Source organism: Schistocerca gregaria, chromosome X, assembly GCF_023897955.1.
Source record: "Schistocerca gregaria isolate iqSchGreg1 chromosome X, iqSchGreg1.2, whole genome shotgun sequence".
Lineage (NCBI taxonomy): Eukaryota > Metazoa > Arthropoda > Insecta > Orthoptera > Acrididae > Schistocerca > Schistocerca gregaria.
The window spans coordinates 569,091,447-569,111,455 of NC_064931.1; the positions used below are offsets into that span (position 1 = coordinate 569,091,447).

The window sequence follows — 20,009 nt, forward strand, 5'->3', positions numbered from 1 at the left end:
ATTTTGGTGATAGACGAAATTTCCTATCAGTCCTGTACACCCACCTTTTTGAGTGTTAGAGCATAATTAAGTTCTGTTCTTAACAAAGTTCCAAGATTTCTTTTTGTGGGTGCATTAAATTAGATTCTTGTTGGAGCTCACGAGTTGTCATGTTCCCACTGTTACGACTAAGATTTTGTTTCAGGGTTGTACTGAATATCATACACAGTGACAACATTGTTTTTCAAAAGTTGGTACATGTGATGTCTTGTAAGCATTTCTTCAGAACCTTTTACTCAAATTTATTCACTGTTGTGAAGTCTTTATGGTATCTAGTGAATACTCATTTTTGCCATTTTAAAATCACTTTTATATAAGTTCTAGGTTATGACTAAACTCTTTACAATAACATTCATTTGCAGGTCATGCAAAATGAATTCTTTTCTTGTGTTCCTCTTGCAAAGGGAGCGTATTTGCTCTAGGCATGTTGTATCTGTAAATGATGATGTTAACATTGCTGTATTTCAGTTATCTTAAAACAACTGAACACAACTTTCCTCATTTGCAAGAAAATTTGACATCACATTATTCTTACAGTGAAAAATCTACAATTATATAAAAAAGACAGGGAAGGGGAATTGAGCAAGATCAACTGTAGTAACTTCCACTGAACCTGCATGTGCCACCCAGGAGGATTGACTTGCAGGCTATTGGAAGCCCAAAGTGTCTTTTTGCTCAATAATTCTCATAGTTAATGCAACAATTCTTGCTCATTTAGAGCAGAAATGTGGGTTGCTTTTGGACTATGTGGTGCTTTTTAGGATTGGTAGCTGATTCTATGTCAGTATACTTTAAATAATCGCTGCAGAACATGAATCTGTGAAAGGTGGAATTTGAGTAGTTGGTGGTAGATGAGGACAAGGTGTGGAGTAGATGTATATCTGTCAACAGACATGAAATTATGATACGTTAACTTGCAAAGGTGCCAGCCAAGTTTTGTGAAGTTTACTTGTTAATTTTTCCAGTGTGTAATTATAATTTGCATTTCATTGCTTGGACATTGTTTGTGCTACAATTTATTAAAATACATTTTACTAACAATTAAAGAATTATATTCTCTCACTTATGTTATTATCTTTGTTTCTGAAAATTAAGGATGGAGTCCTCGACTGTACAATTTTTATGTGTAACTTATTCCAAAAATAGTTTTTGTGAACTGCTGCAAACAATTTATTGTATCCATAACTTAGTTAAGTTGGACGTTTTGCATTCATGGTAGGATTATGTCCCTTAATTGCATGACCTGTCTAGTGCTAACCTAGGCATATTTAATTATTGATAATATTTGTCAGTGTGAGCAGTATTTGTAAAGTGTACTTAGTACAAACTTCAGTCAGTCTTAACACAGTCATGTGTGAACTGTCTTTGCCAAATGTATTAAATATTATGTACTTCCATAGGAAATTTCTTTTGGTTTCATTTTTGTTTCTTGTATCCTATATTTTACTGCATTTTGTAGTCAGAGTAGACTGTTTTTAATTTTTCTGTAATTTATTTAATCTGCACATTGTATAATCGATAGCTGCTATGTTTGTTTCTGTCAATAATAAAAACAAAAGGCAGATATCTTGATAACTCACCCATACTATAATTTAATATCTTCCTGTTATTGATTTATGACAATAGTGTAGAAATTATATTTCTTAATACATGGAGTGTTTTCCACTTTCCAAGTTGTAGAATTTGTGTTCTTTTTTTTTGTTTAATAAAGATTGTTAGCTTCTTTGTGTAAAATTGTGTGTTGGCAGTATACTTTTTGTCTTCTCTTTTCATTTAACATCATTTTATGTATGTGTTAATAGTGTGACCATGTTATTTTTTATTGTGTTTTTAAACTGCTATGGTGTTCCTTAATAATTTTATATCCTTTCTCTGTGATAATTATTAATGTCTAAAGAGTGAAATGTAATCTTTGGTTTCCTTTGCATGTCAAGTGATAAGTTATGTTGCTTAGTTGTATGCATGGCATAGAATGTATCAAAGTAAAGAAAAGTACTTTTATTTGTTTGCAAATATGCAATTTATTCATTCAAACCATTTGAGTTTTCTTTCCAATCTTGTTGTTATATCATTGTCCTAAGATGAATATACTTATAAACGAACTCTTCTGATAGCGAGTCGAATGCCAAAGAAAGAAAGAAAGAAAGAAAAAGAAAATGACAACAAGGTGTGTGCCCACATAGGATTATAAGACTCTTTAGGATAAACCACACTTAATGTAGAAATGGAAATAAGTTGTGAAACATAACTTAAATATTCTTAACTTTGAATAGACCACCACAGATTCTGTAGGACAAAGGGCTCATACAACCAACTGACTCAATTGTTTTTGGTGTTTTCTGTCTGTAGAGGTGCCTAATTGGCCTACATAATAGAAGCAGTATAAAAATTCAGTTTTTAACTGAGATGCTAAGTCCCCATATTTTGTGGAACGTAGGTGGTAACTTTTGCTGTTCATTGTCCACATATGTTGCAGCTTGTTGCATTTACTCATCTGCTACAGAGAATACACCTTAACTAACAAGGAAACATCACCATCTTGATCTAATAATTTAAGACGAAATAACAACACCTGCAAGATACCAGCCCTAGAAATAGGTCCCATGTAAAAATTTGGGCCATAATTCTGATAGTACACAGTTATGACCTTCTAAAATGTACAGTTTCTCTTCATGTGTGCCGGTTACTTGTCTCTCACTCTCCGCCACTGCAGCTGCCTAGTGGCAGAGCAAGAAGTACTGTACAGCAGAATAACAACCAGAGCCCTCTTATTTGCAAAATTCGATGGTGAGGGAATAAAGGGGAGGGGGCCACATCTGTTAAACATATTACAAAATATTGTTAGAGAAGCCATATGTTGTTCTACGTGAAAAATAGGTAAGTGATGTGAGTGTGGTACATAATGTCAACCTCACGAACATATTGAATATTATTTAACAATATTCTCATACTGATGTAATACAGCAATATATACACACCTCAAAAGCAAAATGAGTAAACCTGAGCAACTGTAGAATTACTATTAAATAAAGTTAATTACTTCAATGTACAATTTCATCATGCCAACTGAGTTGAGTAATAGCACTTGTACATATGAACTTCGCTTTAACATTTGCAGCTTTAAAATCCAAAGGAAATAATGCACAACAGTGATATTAATAGTGAAATAACATTGAGCTACTTCTTTAATGACACACTCATTCATTTCGTTCTTTTACACTGCATTTGTAAATGCAACATAAGTATGTTCAAAGGAGAGAGATCTCTAGCACCAGCTACAGGTTAGAAACCACATACTGGCACAATGAAAAAGCATGTTACTAATGTCAAAACAGTATTTCACAAACCTCTTACTCAGTCCACTGTAGAGTACTTGGCACTAGGACATTAGACGGCTGCAGTGGGGTGGGGTGAATGACACACATATTGTGCGTACAGAAGTTTAAAAGCTCTACTTTCAGAGTGTCATAACTATGTACTATCAGAATTATGGCAAAAAACTTTGCATGAAATCAGTTGCTGGGGCTGATATCTTGAAAGTACATTTTTTCTTCTTTAAAATATGATATCAAACTGGTGATGATGATTCCTTGTAAAATGCAAAACATGTTTTAAAGTTTCTATTTATTTTCTGTGTGTGTGTGTGTGTGTGAGAGAGAGAGAGAGAGAGAGAGAGAGAGAGAGAGAGAGATGAGTAACATGTCAGGTTGAAATCAAGGCAGGCCTTACAGCACAAATACTGCGCAGTGGAAGTAAAATAAGTGTATATTGTACCAGAAAATGGGACATCAACATATTGCCTGCAGAAAAATGACATAATCCATCACCAACCTTAAAGCCGTTACTCACTGCTAGTGGTTATGGCTAATAATATTTAATGATTTGACTGGAAATGTGTACCAGAATCCACCTCTAGTCTTTGTGTTTTGCTTTTCCAATGTCTTAGGGACTTGGCCTATCAAGAGTTTGAACTATGAGTGATTCATAGGTATGTAAATAGAATAGTATTCATCCAGTGTTGCTGTGTACTTTATATTTCAAGGAGATGAAAATGAAATTTTGTATGTAAGTTTTCTGTGTGAACCTTTTTGCCTGGTCTGGGTTGTAAAACAGGATTCAGATATCATTGGTTGACCCATGTCTTGAAATAAAGTTGTGAATTTTCTCAAGCACTAGCCATCTTTAATATGAGAGAGGGGGGGATACAGAAATCGTTGCACCAGCTTGTTCTTTGTTGAATGCCATTCCGTTCTTATTTGTTCAGGCTTATTTCCTAACTGACCAATCACAAAGATTAACAGATTAATGTAGTTTTCATCTGATTGCATATGTCGGAGAGCTTACTGTAGTCATTCCCATTAAATTTGTCCAGAAATATAATGGATATGCTTCAAGTATTAAACTCACTGCTGTCTTGATGGTAATTCATATAATTTTGGCAAAAAGAAGTTAATCTGTATACTTTTTCATCTGTTAATTTTTTATTTTACAGAAGTGGAAAGTAGTTGCTGTATTTGTAATGTTTGGGGGGGGGGGGGGGGCAATCTAAGCATTCAGCTGTTTAGTTCCATAATTTTATATAGTTTGCCAAAGCGTCTGTTGAAATAAGAAAAATACAGATAGAAGAGTAGAATAAATATGTAACTTTGTTGCTACAGACTTGACATTTTTTGGTAACTTTCAAACTTGTGCAGAATATGTAAGAGGTTATATTCCTTACATAACATAAAGTATACCAAATGCTGTAATTTCCCAGCTTTTTTCACAATGCTTACATATCTTTGTAAATTATTTTGTTTGACGTATACAGTTTCTGTAATCAACTATGTGAAAAGGCTGTTTGCTTCCATAATTGTAACAGCTCTTTTTCTTGCAACTTGTGAAAATGCAAAATGACAACTGAAACAACTACGAATGGTTAATATAACAATTTAAAAATTAAGGTGCATGTGCACTATGGGAAAACCACATAAGCATTTTGTGATATGGTTTATATTATGACACACATCACCAGACATAATTGTCCAGATCATTCATTTATTTGATGCATTTGTGACCTGTCACTTTCATAGAGACAAATAAGAAAAAAAACTTATGAAATTTCTACTCAGTTCTGACTCCAGGCAACTAAAATAGTGAATACACATGGAGTTAATGGTAGACAAGGCAATACATTTTGTGACCATGAATAATGTAGACCAAAACAGCAGCTGTTCTTGTAGCATATTAAACATGTTTCTGGCAAAATATTTCACAATAATCTCATTATAAAAGTCAGAATAGATGTCAAAAATTAATGTGGTTTACTTATAATAAAGTAAGTTTGAATAATTAAAACCATGTCATTAATAGAGATAACCAAAATCTACCAAGAATATGCAGTTTTAAAGAAGTTATGCAATTATCTTGATGTGGCATAGTTGCCTGTTACTCAAAAAGTTTGTTGGTTACAGCTTTTCATTACTGTCAGTTGAATATTTCAATGTCTGTAGGACCAGCCTAGTTAAGCTGCCATATGATAGATTTCAGGTTATGTGGTGCAATGTAACAGAAACTTTCGTCGCTTGTACTAGTATAAAACTGAATATTTAACTTCAAACACATGGTCGTACTGCTGAAATCTTTCATCAATTCGTGACAATGTTTTGTCTGTTCATTATGCTATGTGTTAAAAAAGAAATATAATCAGCTGTTTGAAAGTAAAATTGGTGACAAAGGTTCTGCCCTATTCTGAAAATGATTTTGATCAGAAACTGAATGGTGTAGTGTCTTATTTTCCTTGCTCATGACACATGATGTAATTAATGTAGATTAAATATTTTTCTTCTTTACCTTCTAGTTACTCATCTATTGCCTTATATGCAGCTATGACACACTTTGTCTCCTTCTTATATACTTATCACTGTAAGGAAATTTAAGACTGCTACTCTACTTCTCTTGAATAATATAAAAACATCTTTCATACATATAATCCTTAAATTTCAGACAACATATGCATCATCTACTGGATAACATCAAATTTCTGTCAAATCATAATGTCCAACACAAAACTTATACGTAGCAGACTGAAGCAACTGTTCACATAGGAGTGTAGCCAATTGTCTGAATAAACATCACAACTATTGTCATATATATATATATATATATATATATATATATATATATATATATATATATATATATATATATATATATACTGAGGATTTCATTCTTCTCCAAACTAGGCCATCAATTCTAGGAGCTTCTATATTTGCATCCACGTGGTACTTCTCACAACAATCGCCATCCCATCTTAAAGACATGCATTGTCCCTTGACATGATTTGCCACATGCAAATGAAATAACAGACCTGCAAAATATTTGTGTTCTCCTCTATGATAATTTATAGTTTCCTTTGAAAGTATCATTTGTCAGTAAGAATATGTAGGAATACAATCATTCCTCTGGAATGGTATGTAATACCAAAATGGGAGAAGTACAGGATCTTAAATTGATGTGAGTTCTGTGTTGCAACCATAATATAACCTCATCAGACACAGAAAGTAGTAGGAAAAGGCTTCAAATATGTAATTAATAGGAAAGTTTATGAAGTGATAACTGACACAAGACGCATTCAGAAATAGCCAGCTTCGTATAATTTTCAAGTCATCTTTGTTAATACTGTCTATGATATTCTTAAATCCCTCTGATATATGTTCATATGTCTCAGTGGGCAAATCATTATCTGGAATTTCCTGATATATTAAAACTGCGTGCAAGCCCAAGATTCAGACACTAAACCTTGCAGTTAATGGGCTATGCTTTTACTACCCATACAGCTTTGATTCTGCTGGTATTGGTATTTTATTTCCCAAACTTCACTGAAGTTCTTCTGCATGCCTTGTAGGACTGAATGCCAACAAGTTCTCTGTCTTGTTAATGTACCTACCTACAACGCAACACCACAGCATCTATATCTGTACTCCATAAGCCGTCTTCCATGGTGACGGGTGCTTCTGTTACCATTATCTTTTCTTCACTTCCCTGTTCCATTCACAAATGGTGAGTGGAAAGAATGATTGTCTGTAAACCTCTGTATAATTGTAATTTCTCTAATTTTCTCATTGGGGTCATTTCATGACACGTTGGAGAATTAGTGTGTCAGTCAATGCTTTTAGGAAAGTAAAATCTCAGAATTTCAATAGTCTCTCTCCCCCCCCCCCCCCCCCCCCCCACTCAGAATTTCAATTGTAAATCTCTCTGTGATACATGGTGCCTTTCTTGTAGCATGTGCTATCTGTGTTTGCTAAACAATTATGTAATGCTCTTTCACTGACTAAACAATCCTGTGAAGAAACATCACTCTTCATAGGATTTTGACTATCTTTTCCGCTAATCCAACTAATGAACAGTACTCAAGAACTAGTCAAATGTTTTGTGGGTCACTTCTTTCATGGATGAATTACATTTCCTTAAGATTCTTCCAGTAAATCTCATTCTAGCATCTGCTTTTCCTACAATGATATTTTCATCATTCCACTTTGGGTCATTCCAGGTGGTTAGTCCTGTGTATTTTACATAGTTACTATTTCTAATGACTTGTTGCCAATCGTGTAATCTAACAATGGTGGGTATTTTCATCTATTTATGGCTGGCCACGGTGGCTGAGCAGTACTAGGCGCTTCAGTCCAGAACCGCGTAACTGCTATGGTTGCAGGTTCGAATCCTGCCTCAGGCATGGATGTGTGTGATGTGCTTAGGCTAGTTAGGTTTCAGTAGTTCTAAGTTCTAGGGGACTGTTGACCTCAGATCTTAAGTCCCATGGTACTCAGAGCCATCTTAACCCATCTATTTATGTGCAATATGTAACATTTATTTACGTTCAGTGTCAGCAATCAGTCACTGCACCAATCATTGATCCTCTCCAGATCTTCCTGCAGTTTGTCACTACTAATGTTGTCTGCAAACGACGACATGGAACTTCAGATGTTATCCAGTGGATCACTTGTGTATATTATAATCTGTAATGGCAATATCATACCCCTTTACGTCTGATGAATTTGTTCCATTAAGAGCAACATGTTGAGTTCTGTTTGAAAGGAAGTTCTGAATCCAGCCACAAATGTGATTCTCTCATTGACATTAAGAAACTGTTTCAAATGTCTTCCTGAGGTAAAGGAACACGGATTATCAATCTGGGCATCACTGCCTATGGCACTATGGATCTCGCAGACAAACCGAGGTAGCTGAGTTTCTCAATATCTTGTGTTTGCTCAGTCCATGTTGATTTTGGTAGAGAGACTGAAAATCGTAATGACCTGTGCTTTTTATCCAGTCACTAGGCACCTTTTGTTGCTCCGGTGACCTTCAATTAATTACTGCAGAAGGGGAGAAAGCTCATTTGCATAATTACCATAATATATCACAGGTATCTCATCCACTCCAGATGCCTTTCCTCTATTGATCACTTTTAGTTGATTTTCTGTTTTGTGATCACTTATGTCAATATCTACAATTTTGGCATTTGGGGGATGGTTGGAAGGGTTACCAAAATAACGTTTTGCCATGGTGAAACAGTATTTTGCCTTCGTCTCAGTTATCTTCTGTTTTGGTGCCAGTGTGGTCACTTGGTGATTTTGATCTGATTACTTGCTCTATGAAAGATCAAAACTTCTTAGGGGTTTAGTCAGATCAGTTGGCAAAATTTTTCTTTCAAGGTAATTGCTCTTGTGCTAATTTTTACTTCATTCAGCTTTTGTTTGTCAACTAGGCTTTGACATTACTTAAATTTATGATGAAGCTGTCTTTGCTTTCATAGCAACTTTCTGACACTGCTGTTGAGTCACAACAGGTCTTTCTCACCCCTCAGAACCTTTTTCAGCACATACTATTCTAAGATATATCAAACTAGGCTTATGAATTGTATCCATATGTGCTCCATACATACACCATGAGTTACATAAGGGGTGTCCTTAAAATCCCTTCACAATCGAAAAATGTGTTACTCAGAAAATTAAAATATATGCAAAGGCTTTTTTCCCCCTTAATACATCTTTAATGGGCACCATTAGTTGCACAAAACTCATATGATGTTAATTGATTTCTTGCCATGTTTGCTCATCTGTGGTTTGAAATTGGTGGCATCTCATTTGTGTTCAGTATATGATATTATGTTAAGGTAACATATCCCCATAGAAAGAAATCGAGAGGAGGAATAGTTGGTGAATAACATGGCCAATTCACCAGTCCGTAAAGTCTCATGTTAGGAACTCATGAACATACAGTCCGCTGTGTGGCGTTGCACCATCTTGCAGGAAAATGATAACTGGTTGAAAGTTGTATAGTTTTTGTGCTGGTTGAGGCAATTATACACTATCCCACACCACTCTTTCATATTTTTACTATCTCGCTTAAGTTGCCTAGCCACATGAGTTTTCTGATTCCCAGATTTGCACATTATGTGTGTCCATTTTCTCTGAAGAATGAAAGAATGTCTCACAACTGAAACATGTTAACTGTAAACTCTCTTCATCCTGTTACATCATTTGGTTCCAGTGTCTGTAACAATTCCATGTTCCGGCCGCTGTGGCTGAGTGGTTCTAGGCGCTCCAGTCTGGAACTGCGCAACTGCTACGGTCACAGGTTTGAATCCTGCCTCGGGCATGGATATGTGTGATGTCCTTAGGTTAGTTAGGTTTAAGTAGTTCTAAGTTCTAGAGGACTGATGACCTCAGATGTAAAGTCCCGTAGTGCTTAGAGCCATTTGAAACATTCCATTTTGTAATTGTAAAATTGTGAATTTTGATGTAGGACTTTGGGAACTGTTAAGTCCAATAGCTTAACATTGCAATAGTTGTAACTGTCAGGAAGTGACATGGGTAGACTCTTTGTGAGAAGTATTGAAGATTTATGTTACACAATCTACATTTTTGTCTGGTGTTCTTGGTCATCTAATCCTCCCTTTATCAGGCTCTATCCCTGTCTTGATAATTTTTTTCTGCAATGCATGAATTGGTGGACATGATGGAGGATATCTTCTATACTTAGTTATGAAGTTTTGTTGAGTGTGTGCAGGTCCTATTTTGCTTCAGTAGACCATAATAGACACTGAGCGTTTTCTTTAGGAGCAGCCATTTTGTATCGCATTCATTTCACAGCAACTTATTCATCAACAGATTTCATAAAACATAAAATTGCAGTGTGATTAAAATTTTTAATAACAATTGAATCTGTAGTACAAATCTAATGATCAATCAGTAGCTGCTTTTCTTACAGATTTTGGAAACAGTAAACAGACTTACTGGACGCGCTGTGTAGGTGACTGGGAGGAAGAAGAAAAAAAAGAAACATTGGCCCTGACATGAAATTCTACAGTCATCAAATTTTCATAGAAATTGCGCAGATGCACAGTGACTCATATCTTCCCTATTTTTAAGTACGTGCACTAGTAATCAATGTAGCTGGTATTTTACATATCACATGCAAATCATTTAGTCACATAATGATGTGCACATGTTTCTGAAAACAAACTACCTCCAACACTTGCCAGTACAACTGTTGAAATAATGGAGCAAATGGCACCATTTGTTGATAGTATTGCCAGAAACTCTGTATTTCTAGAGCTCCCAGCTCAATGAGAAATTCCTATCTTCTTTACAAACAAAAATATAATTGGCACCCTGTTCCTGGATTAAATAATTAATAAATTGAAATGCTCGTAGGGTACTCTGCCACACACAAAAATCATTGTCAGATACAGCGTGAATTAGGATTCCACACTGGTGCTTGTCATTCTATCTCGCATATTATTCTCTTCTAGATAGTGTTTTTTGTAGACACAATGACAATCTCAAATGAGGGTCATGCAGATTCTTTTACAAATTCCACAGCTGGCTCCTTCACCATTTTCAAAATAGTCACTTTGTTCCATTTCAAAGTATTTACCTATCAAATGGATATAAAGCTGCCATTGGAGGTTAACAGCATTCCAGTTTCACTTGTGCCTAGAATAAATGTGTATATTTTAAATGCATTGCTATTGACAGTAATAGTCTAGTATCAATTCAAAACTATTGTTTACATTCAGAATGCTCATTACTTTATTTCCTCATTATTAGTTTTATACAGAATCTTTTGTTTGAAACTCAACAATATTTTTCATGGCACAAATTATTTTGTCTATATTTCCCACATTTGGACAGAGGTGGTAATGTAGTATAGGCCTTTAACACACGACTACACATTACCATGTCTGCTCAGAAGGGATTTTCTTCTAATTCCAAGCTAACAGAGGAGGACCTTTATTTGCTTCCTATTTTTAATTACCTTTTGCAGTAGTTAAAGTCTTTCTACACTTCTGATTACAGAATTGTGATCAAACAAATTGAGTATTAATTTTTAATGCATTTGACACTTGTAGTGGATGTACAAGTGTGTGTGTTCTCCCCTCCCCATGACCAAATGGTCAGCTTGTCTGGCTGTCATGCGAAGGACCTGGGTTCAATTTCCAGTACTGCCAGAGATTTTTTATTGCTGGGAGGACTGGAATGGGGTGCACTCAGCCTCGTGGTGCCAATTGAGAAGCTACTATTCCAAAGTCTGTAAATTCGACAGTGACTGGGAGTGCTGTACTGACTCTATGCTGCTCCATACCGCATCTGGATGACACCACATGGCACGGTATCCAGTCGAGAATGCATCATCTTCAGGTCTTGATGTGGAGGGTGTTTTTTTTTTTTTTTTTTTTTTTTAAAAAAAAAAGTGGTTGTACAGGTACCTTGTCATATAGTTTGTGAGGCAGGATCTGGATTGAATCTGTGCAGCAGGTTAATGACCTTGACTGGTGCACCAACAAGCTCGAGTGTGATTTCAGCCATTTTTGCACACTTGTTTAGGCAAATGCTGGGCTGCTCTTCACTTACCATCTCAGAAAATATGATACACAGCTAGTTAAAATACAATCACACACTGAACAAAGTTTACACAGTGTGCATTCACGTGGCACACTGACTTGCCCCTGTAAGATTACTTACTACTGAGGTGGCAGGAGGGACATAAATAAAATATTTGCCACAGAACCTGTGTTAGGGAATAAACACTAACAAAAAGAAAAGAAGAGGGAGTGGACGTAAAAGTACTTGAGTATTAAACTTCTTCCTTTCCATAGTAAATTACAGAATGGCAGTGAGTAGCAGTTACTGTAGTTCATTTTTGTGCCATTTTCCACATTATGTATGTCCCATCCTGTATTTGTGAAATTCTTCCATTTTTGAGAACATTTCACAACTTACTTGAATTTGCAAGAAATTAATTTACTGAAAAAATTGTGTGATTTACGTGGAAGTTACTTGATCACTGTCTGTCTGCAGTTATTTCAGTTGGGTAGTCTGATTGTTTTCCATTGTCTGCTGTTGCATGTTTAATGCAAAGTTGTGGTAGTTGAATATTTTTTGGCTTTATTGTTTGCTACTTCCTGAAGATGAGTGGTGTTCGTGTGTATACCTGGTATTCATGGATGCCAATCATTTCTAATTATGACCATTTTTTATTAGCAAAATTCTCAAGGAAATAATTAGATGTTGAGATTTCCGTTAGTATACGTATTCACTTATACCGTTTTGTACACAGAGAGCGCGCGCGCACATGTGTGCCCCCCCCTTCACGATCCTCAGTATATGTTCTTGTGTAGAGAATAATTTATGTCTAAGCGTAGCGCTGTGTAAGAATAATGTTCTATACTGCATAACTAATGAGCAAAAGTACACAATGTAAGTAAACCATTTGAGATGTAAATTGAGATTACCATAAATAAATCAGGAATCATTGTTTTATTATGTCCAGTGTAGGATTCAGAGTGTTTCAGTATCGATGAAAGTATAGCTTATTTGATAATTCTAATGATATCATACTGCTTGTATATGAAAACACATACTGAACATATTGTACTTACTTTCTTACTCACTGGTCATACCGGACTCGAGAGTCCATTACCCCAGCTACGTATTTTCGTCACCTGTCAGTGTCTTGGGCTATTTCCTTCCGTTTACCTTCAATACCTAGGCTCCTCAAATCAGCCTTCACATTGTCCTCCCATCTACACCTTGGTCTCCCCACAGGACGTTTTCCCTCTAGGTGCCCTACCTGTACTCTGCACGCTGCCCTGCCCTCATCCATTCGAGCTACGTGACCCGCCCATTGCAGCCTACGTGATTTAATAATACTGATTTTGTCAGGGCTTGAAAAGAGTTCTTGAACCTCTTCATTCTGCAGTTTTTGCCACCCTCCGCTAATGTCATTCCTTTTTGCTCCGAACATTTTCCTTAAAATTTTGTTTTCCAATACTCGAAATGGCTTTTCATTTTGCATGGTGAGAGACCAAGTCTCACACCCATACAGCATAACTGGTAGAATAATAGTTTTGTATATTCTAATCTTTAAATTCCTAGACAATATCCGTGATGAAAGTAATCTATTCAGTGAGAAGCAGCACGCATTTCCCGCCTGTAATCTCTTCTTCAGTTCAGATTCAATCTCATTTCTCGAAGTGATGTCCATGCCTAGATACTTAAATGTGTTCACTTTTTCAAACTGCATGTCTCCAACTCTTAACATTTCCTGATCTTCTGCTGTTGGCATTCTAGTAGTAAGCAAGTATTTAGTTTTGTCTTCATTTATTCTTAGACCTACATTTTCACTAGCCTTGATTAATGCATTCGTGTTTGCTGTTACAAATTCTTTCCTATCGCTAATGATGTTTAGATCATCTGTATACCCTAATATCTCAATATTTCCATTTAACTCCACACCCTTTGAATTATCTACTGCCATTCGTACAATATATTCTAGGACTAAGTAAAAAAGTAGCGGAGACAGGGCATCCCCCTACTTAAGTCCATTCTTTATTACAAATTCTTCTGACTCCAAATTCCGCACTCATACTCTACCTTTTGTGTTTTTAAACTCGCTTCTATAAGTTTAACATACTTCTTTGGTATTCCAAGTTCCAAAATAATTCTGTACAATTTTGATTGCAATACTGAATCATACGCTTTTGTAAAATCTATGAAAATATTATGAACATATTGTAGCAATGAAAAATGTACAGTTGAAATTTGAAGACCAATACACATTCATGTTGTATTTCTTGGTTGTTTAAAAATGTGGTGATTCTTTGAGAATATGCCAGCTTACCTCTGCTTTTTGATGTCACTGGTTAAGTACCAGATATAAAAAGTCCAAATGTCTAGGGTTCAATTGTTATATTTTTGTCTGTCACTTACTGCTTCTTTCGCATCTGGTGGGGATTTGTTAATGTGAAAAAATGGTAAGTTGTACCATAGTATGGAATCCACATTAAACTATTTGTCCCTTGTAACTGGCTGGATATGTCACTTCAGAAGTTTGAGGAATATGAGAGCATGCTACCTCCAATAGGACCAGGCCAAATAAAGCACTGCAGGATTCAAACTAACCTTTAATTTTCTTTTATTGTGTCATATTTTCAAATAAGTTTGAAAAGTTGATATTTTAAGACAGCTGATGTCATCACTTAGTTATGCTGCTAGATATTGAAATACTGGTTGACAAGTCATAGAAGAAGTAAGGAAAGAGTTACTTCAAGTAAATGTGGTACAATTTGGATTATCTCTAAGTTTCATTTCTTAATGTCTACTGTTATGGAATTGTAGAGCACACCACTAAGGGTAGGCATCTTGGAGCATGTGGACAAATCATTTGTTCCATATGTCACACTCGTAGATAGGCTACGGTATGCGCACTCTCTGTCACACATACACACGACATTTTGTCACATTCTCAAAGGGTGCCTATAGTGAGCATCTGCAATGTGAGTTAAAAACTTGGAGAGAGACACTCGCCACTGATGTGTGTGTATTTTCTGTATGTTTTATAGTTTTTGTGCAGTCATCTCGTGAAACCCCCAGAGGTACTTACGTATTACCCTGTGTACTTGAAGACAGAAGTAAATTCCCCTTCCCAGTTCCTTCTCCTCCCCCTAAGCCATTTCAAATCTTTGCATTATTATTATTATTATTATTATTATTATTATTATTATTATTATTATTGTTAAAGTTGTTATTTTCTATGAATTAGTTATTGGTTTTTCTTAAAGAATTTCCCAATGTCTTGGTAGATTATAATAATTAACCATAATGATGTGTATTTAAACTTACTGTGTGGCTCAGGTCTTCATGGCTTCTTGGTTATAGGGAAAAAAATCTAGATTTAGCTTGTGGTGCAGAGAGAGAGAGAGAGAGAGAGAGAGAGAGAGAGAGAGAGAGAGACCCCTTTAGTGACACTTAACACGAATCCAACAAGCCTTGAGAAGCTACAGTATTACATGCACCAGTGTTACATGTTATTGTAATGTGCAGTATGTTTCGATCTTCCTCAACACATTTTGTGATCATTGCTTCAGAAGTTTTCACATGTTTTGTTTTTTCCCTGCCTCGATACTTTCTTTGTAAAGAACGTGACCAGTTCCCTTCTGCATCCTTGCATAATCTAGGTATTAGTGACTTTACTGCTGGCAGGCAGTTAAATCCTAATTTTGCTTCCCTTCTTTTCTCATCACCACTGTGTGTTTATTGTTTGTATAAAAATAAGTCATATGTCTTCTCTCTCTTTTGCAGTTAGCCAAACCAGGTGAACCCTTATATGCCCAAGTCAACCGTGAGAAAAAGAAAAATCGTCAGTATGAATCTGGAGGTTCACAACCACAGTATGATGGTCCTCCTGGGCCTGGAGATATGTGGGGATATGAAGAACCTGGAAAAGGTGTTGTTATGGACAGCCATACTGAGAATCCAACTGGTGGTGACTCATGGGTGTGAAGTTGTTGTTGTGTTTTGATTGGTGTTGTGCATTAGATTTATGGTACATGTGACCACTCACTGGTCTCCTTTTGTATGTACAGTAGTGTGCATATGTCATCACAGCTACATATATTATGTGAAAGTGGATGTGTATCCACACACTATTGCTGAAATATGTGTAAATAACTGTCTCAATAGTGAACAGTAATATTTAAATTACTCCAAATCTCCAAAAAAAATGAAAAAAATTGTTGTGAGAATAAGACGTGTGACAATTTTTTGTCTACTGTGTGAATATTGCAGCTCGACTATTGTTCTCAGGTCCTGATCTATTCAAAACAAAGAACACTGGAGGACAGAGAGATTCAAATTTTGACAGGCATTCCACTTGGATAATTGTTCGTGTTGATTGAAAGAAGTCCCACCTTGTGCTAAAAAGTTTACAGGGAGTGTTTAAAACATCTGGATAACTCTTTGAGTAGTTAGCTGCTCTTTTTTTTTTTTTTTTTTTCTCTCCCCCCCTCAGTGGAAAAGTTACATGATGTATGTCACGTGCTGTTTCCAGTGCACTAGTTAAGTGTTAATGTTTGACAAATGCTGTTCAGTTGAAAATTTTGTATGTTTTGTTTGTTACTGTTTTATTTGTTTAATTACATAATGCTGGAATTTCACTTATGTGGAATTTTATGTGAACTTTTGTTCTGCATTATTATGTTTAAATTTAATTTGATTACATTTCTATGACACAGAACTGAATTAAATGTGTGAATGTTGTTTCCTTTTTAGTGTAAGATGAGGTGTTATAAAATGCCTAAAAGTTGACATGTTGTTGCAAATTAAAATGAGTTTATTTGTAGAAAATGAAAACAAGTAGTGATCATCATGTACTAAAGGTCAAGACAAGATGTTGACTTAGTGATTAAGCACAATTCTGTAATGTTTTCTAAGTTTGCAATTTGGTTTGTTTAACTGTGTACATGAATGGACAATGAGAGCTAAATATATGCAGAATTAAGTTCCCCTAAATAATATAGTGTTACACAGTAATATGACTTTAGTTTCAAGTCTTGCAGGTTTTGTTCCAAATTTAAAATTAATACGGTCATTAGCCAGGTGCAACTGCCGTAAATCACAGAATTATTCTGCTTTCAGCCAATGCTGTTTGTAGTAAAGGATGTGTGTAGATATGATAGACTCAAAGGTATACATGTTCATTTATGCACACAACAGACTGATATACTACATGTAATACATATTAAGAGATGTTTAGTAATATGTTATGTTATAAATTTAACAGAGAAATGGTATAAAGGAGTTTATAATAGGCAAGCACAGATATCTATAGAAAAATAATTGTTACAAAATCTTATTTATTTGAACTTTGTTAGCAAGTATTTATATTTTTAATCTATTTTTAAATTAAATTTATAATAGTACTGATAAAGTATCATTCCGTTTATTTCACATGCTTTTTGTTTTCTGTGCCAATGTTAAGCTGCAACAGAAAATAACTAAGCATGTGCTTGCATACGGGCACATATTATGTACACATTGGTAAAAGAATTTGTGTGTTTATTAAAGATTTGTGTACATGCGACACACACACACACACACACACACACACACACACACACGAAAGAGAGAGAGAGAGAGAGAGAGAGAGAGAGAGAGAGAGAGAGAGAGAGAGAGGGGGGGGGGGGGGGCTCTGAGTAATGAGTGTTTAAGTAGATCAGCACTTGCAATAATTTTGTGTGGGTGTCACTGTGGGGAGGGGCAGTGTGCGTGCATGACAATGGGTGTGGGTGAGAGTGCGTGCGTGTGTCCATCTGAGTGCACCTGCTACATAACTCAAACAGTACTGTGCAGATATAGCAATTATAATCACGTGTCTTATATTTGATATCATAATGTGTGAGAGACCCTGATGGGAGGTGATCCTCTGTGTGAACTAGCCATATGTGTCTTTTGCTTCTTAGGCCTCAAAATCAGGAAGTAAATTTCGATTTCAGATGTTGAGTTACAAAGAAACTTTATTATTGTGGCGAAATCTGTCCAGATTACAAAATGTTAAAGTTCTTGCAGCTTCGAAGTGCTCAAACCATGTTTTCAGTAAGTAATTTTCACAGCATTTTGGCCTTGCTACTTTTAATCGGGACAGTTACAAAACTTACCTCCTGTCAGATTTCAGAATATTTCCACAAATACCATTATAAACCTAGAGTGATATATATATATATATATATATATATATATATATATATATATATATATATATATATATATATACAAATAAATATATATATTAGATGAGATTCTAACATTCCAGCTATTATATAAAATCGTATACCTATAGAAATAATATACATTAAATAGAATTTTATATTCTTTTAGTGCCAAGTATGAATGTAAAACTTTTTTAACTCATGTAAGATAACTTTTTAATTTTATGAAAAGTTGATACGGTTATCCATAGATAAATTAGAAGACAGCTTTACTTAGGATTCCTATGGCCATGTATCGTCACATTTTATTCATTTAACTGTATCAGACGTGTGTAGATTTTTGACATTGGGTGGTTAATTTTTCCTGGACTTTATATACACATTTGTATATTCAACATGGCATTTTATTGGCACAATTAAATATTAACTTTTTTGCAAAATGACTGTCTGTATTATAAGTTATCACAAGGAACAGCAAGTAAGTCGATTAATCCACTTTGTGTGTTCAGACAACTGTTGAGTTGAAACAGAAGTTTAAACTTTTGATAAGGATTCCTCTAGAAAACTGTATACTGAATCTGAAACTGTAGGCATTCATCCCTCTGTATTAACCTTCCTTCAGCATCAGGTAACAGTGAGATAAAACTGGTGAATCCAGAACCCCTTGTTGCTATGTATACCCTTTAAAGTTCTGTAAACCCTCATTCCCTAAGCATTGTGTGGACCATGTAAGAATTAAAAGTATGGTCAGGCACAGTGTAAAGAACTTCCACCTAGGAATACACAACAACTTTTTCTTTTTAAACTACAGACTTCAGTATATAAATGTTGCGACATGAAAGTTACAATGGCACTATACGTAAAACAGTTTCTGTCAGACTTTGAATTGTTTGTTTATTTATTTATTTATTTATTTTTTAAAAAAAATTGACTGGTTCAGAGAAGGTTTAAAAGATTGTGTACTCATTTCAGAAGATAACCTCGATGCACTTCGTAACTGTAACATGCTGTTACACCTCAGTTCAGTGAAGCATGCGCTGAATGCCCAATGTATTTTTTATACATGCTAAATATATTTGTAGTAACTTGTTCATGTTCTGTTTTATTAAAACCTTCATACAGTTTTGTTTGTGAAAGGCAGATAATACTAGTAAAATATCTTCAACTTTAAAAAAAAAAGGATTATACGATTTTGTAATAAATTAAAAATGTTAATTTTGTTTAGGAAGATCAGTGCACCTTGACACAAACTCATGATATGAGAAAAGACAAAATAATATCTTGGGAGTTGCTGAATTAACCCAGTTACTTTCTATTTTGAGATTGTGTATCATTTATGGATCAGTGGTCAGTATTCATTTAAATATCTTGTGGAACAGGAGAAGAAAAGCATATAGATTCTGAGTTATAAAGTGTCTAGTATATGTGGCGAGGGAAATTCTTTGAGTCAGGGAAAGAAAGGCACTAAAGTTTCCTCAGAAGACAGCATTGATTCTCCTTCAGTCATCCCCCCTTCCCTCCCTGTTATCCCTCTCCCTCACTCCCTCCCCCCTCTCTCCCCCCCTCCCCCCTCCTTCAGTTTATAATGGTAATTAGTGATTAGACAGTCCGTTCATGTTTGTGTGTTATACTCTGCAGTTTCAGTCTGCCTAATAGGTAACTATAATTTCAGTCACTTTGTCAGTGTATTCATTTTCTGCTAGTGTGATATTTGATTAGAAGAAAGAATTTACAGTGTAAATAAAAGTAAAAATATTTTGTAATTACCGATTACATTTTCTGATTACAATGTAAACTGGATCCTTCTGTTGAAAATTACACAAATTTAAAATGAACACTTTGAAGAAACAATTTCATGTGACTGAAATTTTATTCACATGTTATACAGGCTCATGTTCCAATTCCATATACATGGAAATACTCTTAAACAATTTTA

The 20,009-nt window shown here is 35.2% G+C and overlaps 1 protein-coding gene across 17 annotated transcripts in view; it reads left to right on the forward strand.

Annotated features, from left to right (window-relative positions):
* LOC126299340 (catenin delta-2) overlaps positions 1-19,164 on the forward strand; it is a 468,367-nt gene extending 449,203 nt beyond the window's left edge. For 11 of the 17 annotated variants that reach the window (XM_049991178.1, XM_049991175.1, XM_049991184.1 and 8 more), the window contains one exon: positions 15,669-19,164. In XM_049991178.1, coding sequence (XP_049847135.1) covers positions 15,669-15,869 — 201 coding nt within the window. In that variant the 3' untranslated portion in view covers positions 15,870-19,164. Of the gene's footprint in view, positions 1-576; positions 2,053-15,668 lie in introns of those variants that run through there. The other 6 variants (XM_049991186.1, XM_049991185.1, XM_049991187.1 and 3 more) reach the window with 1 other exon arrangement.
* Positions 19,165-20,009: the final 845 nt, after the last annotated feature.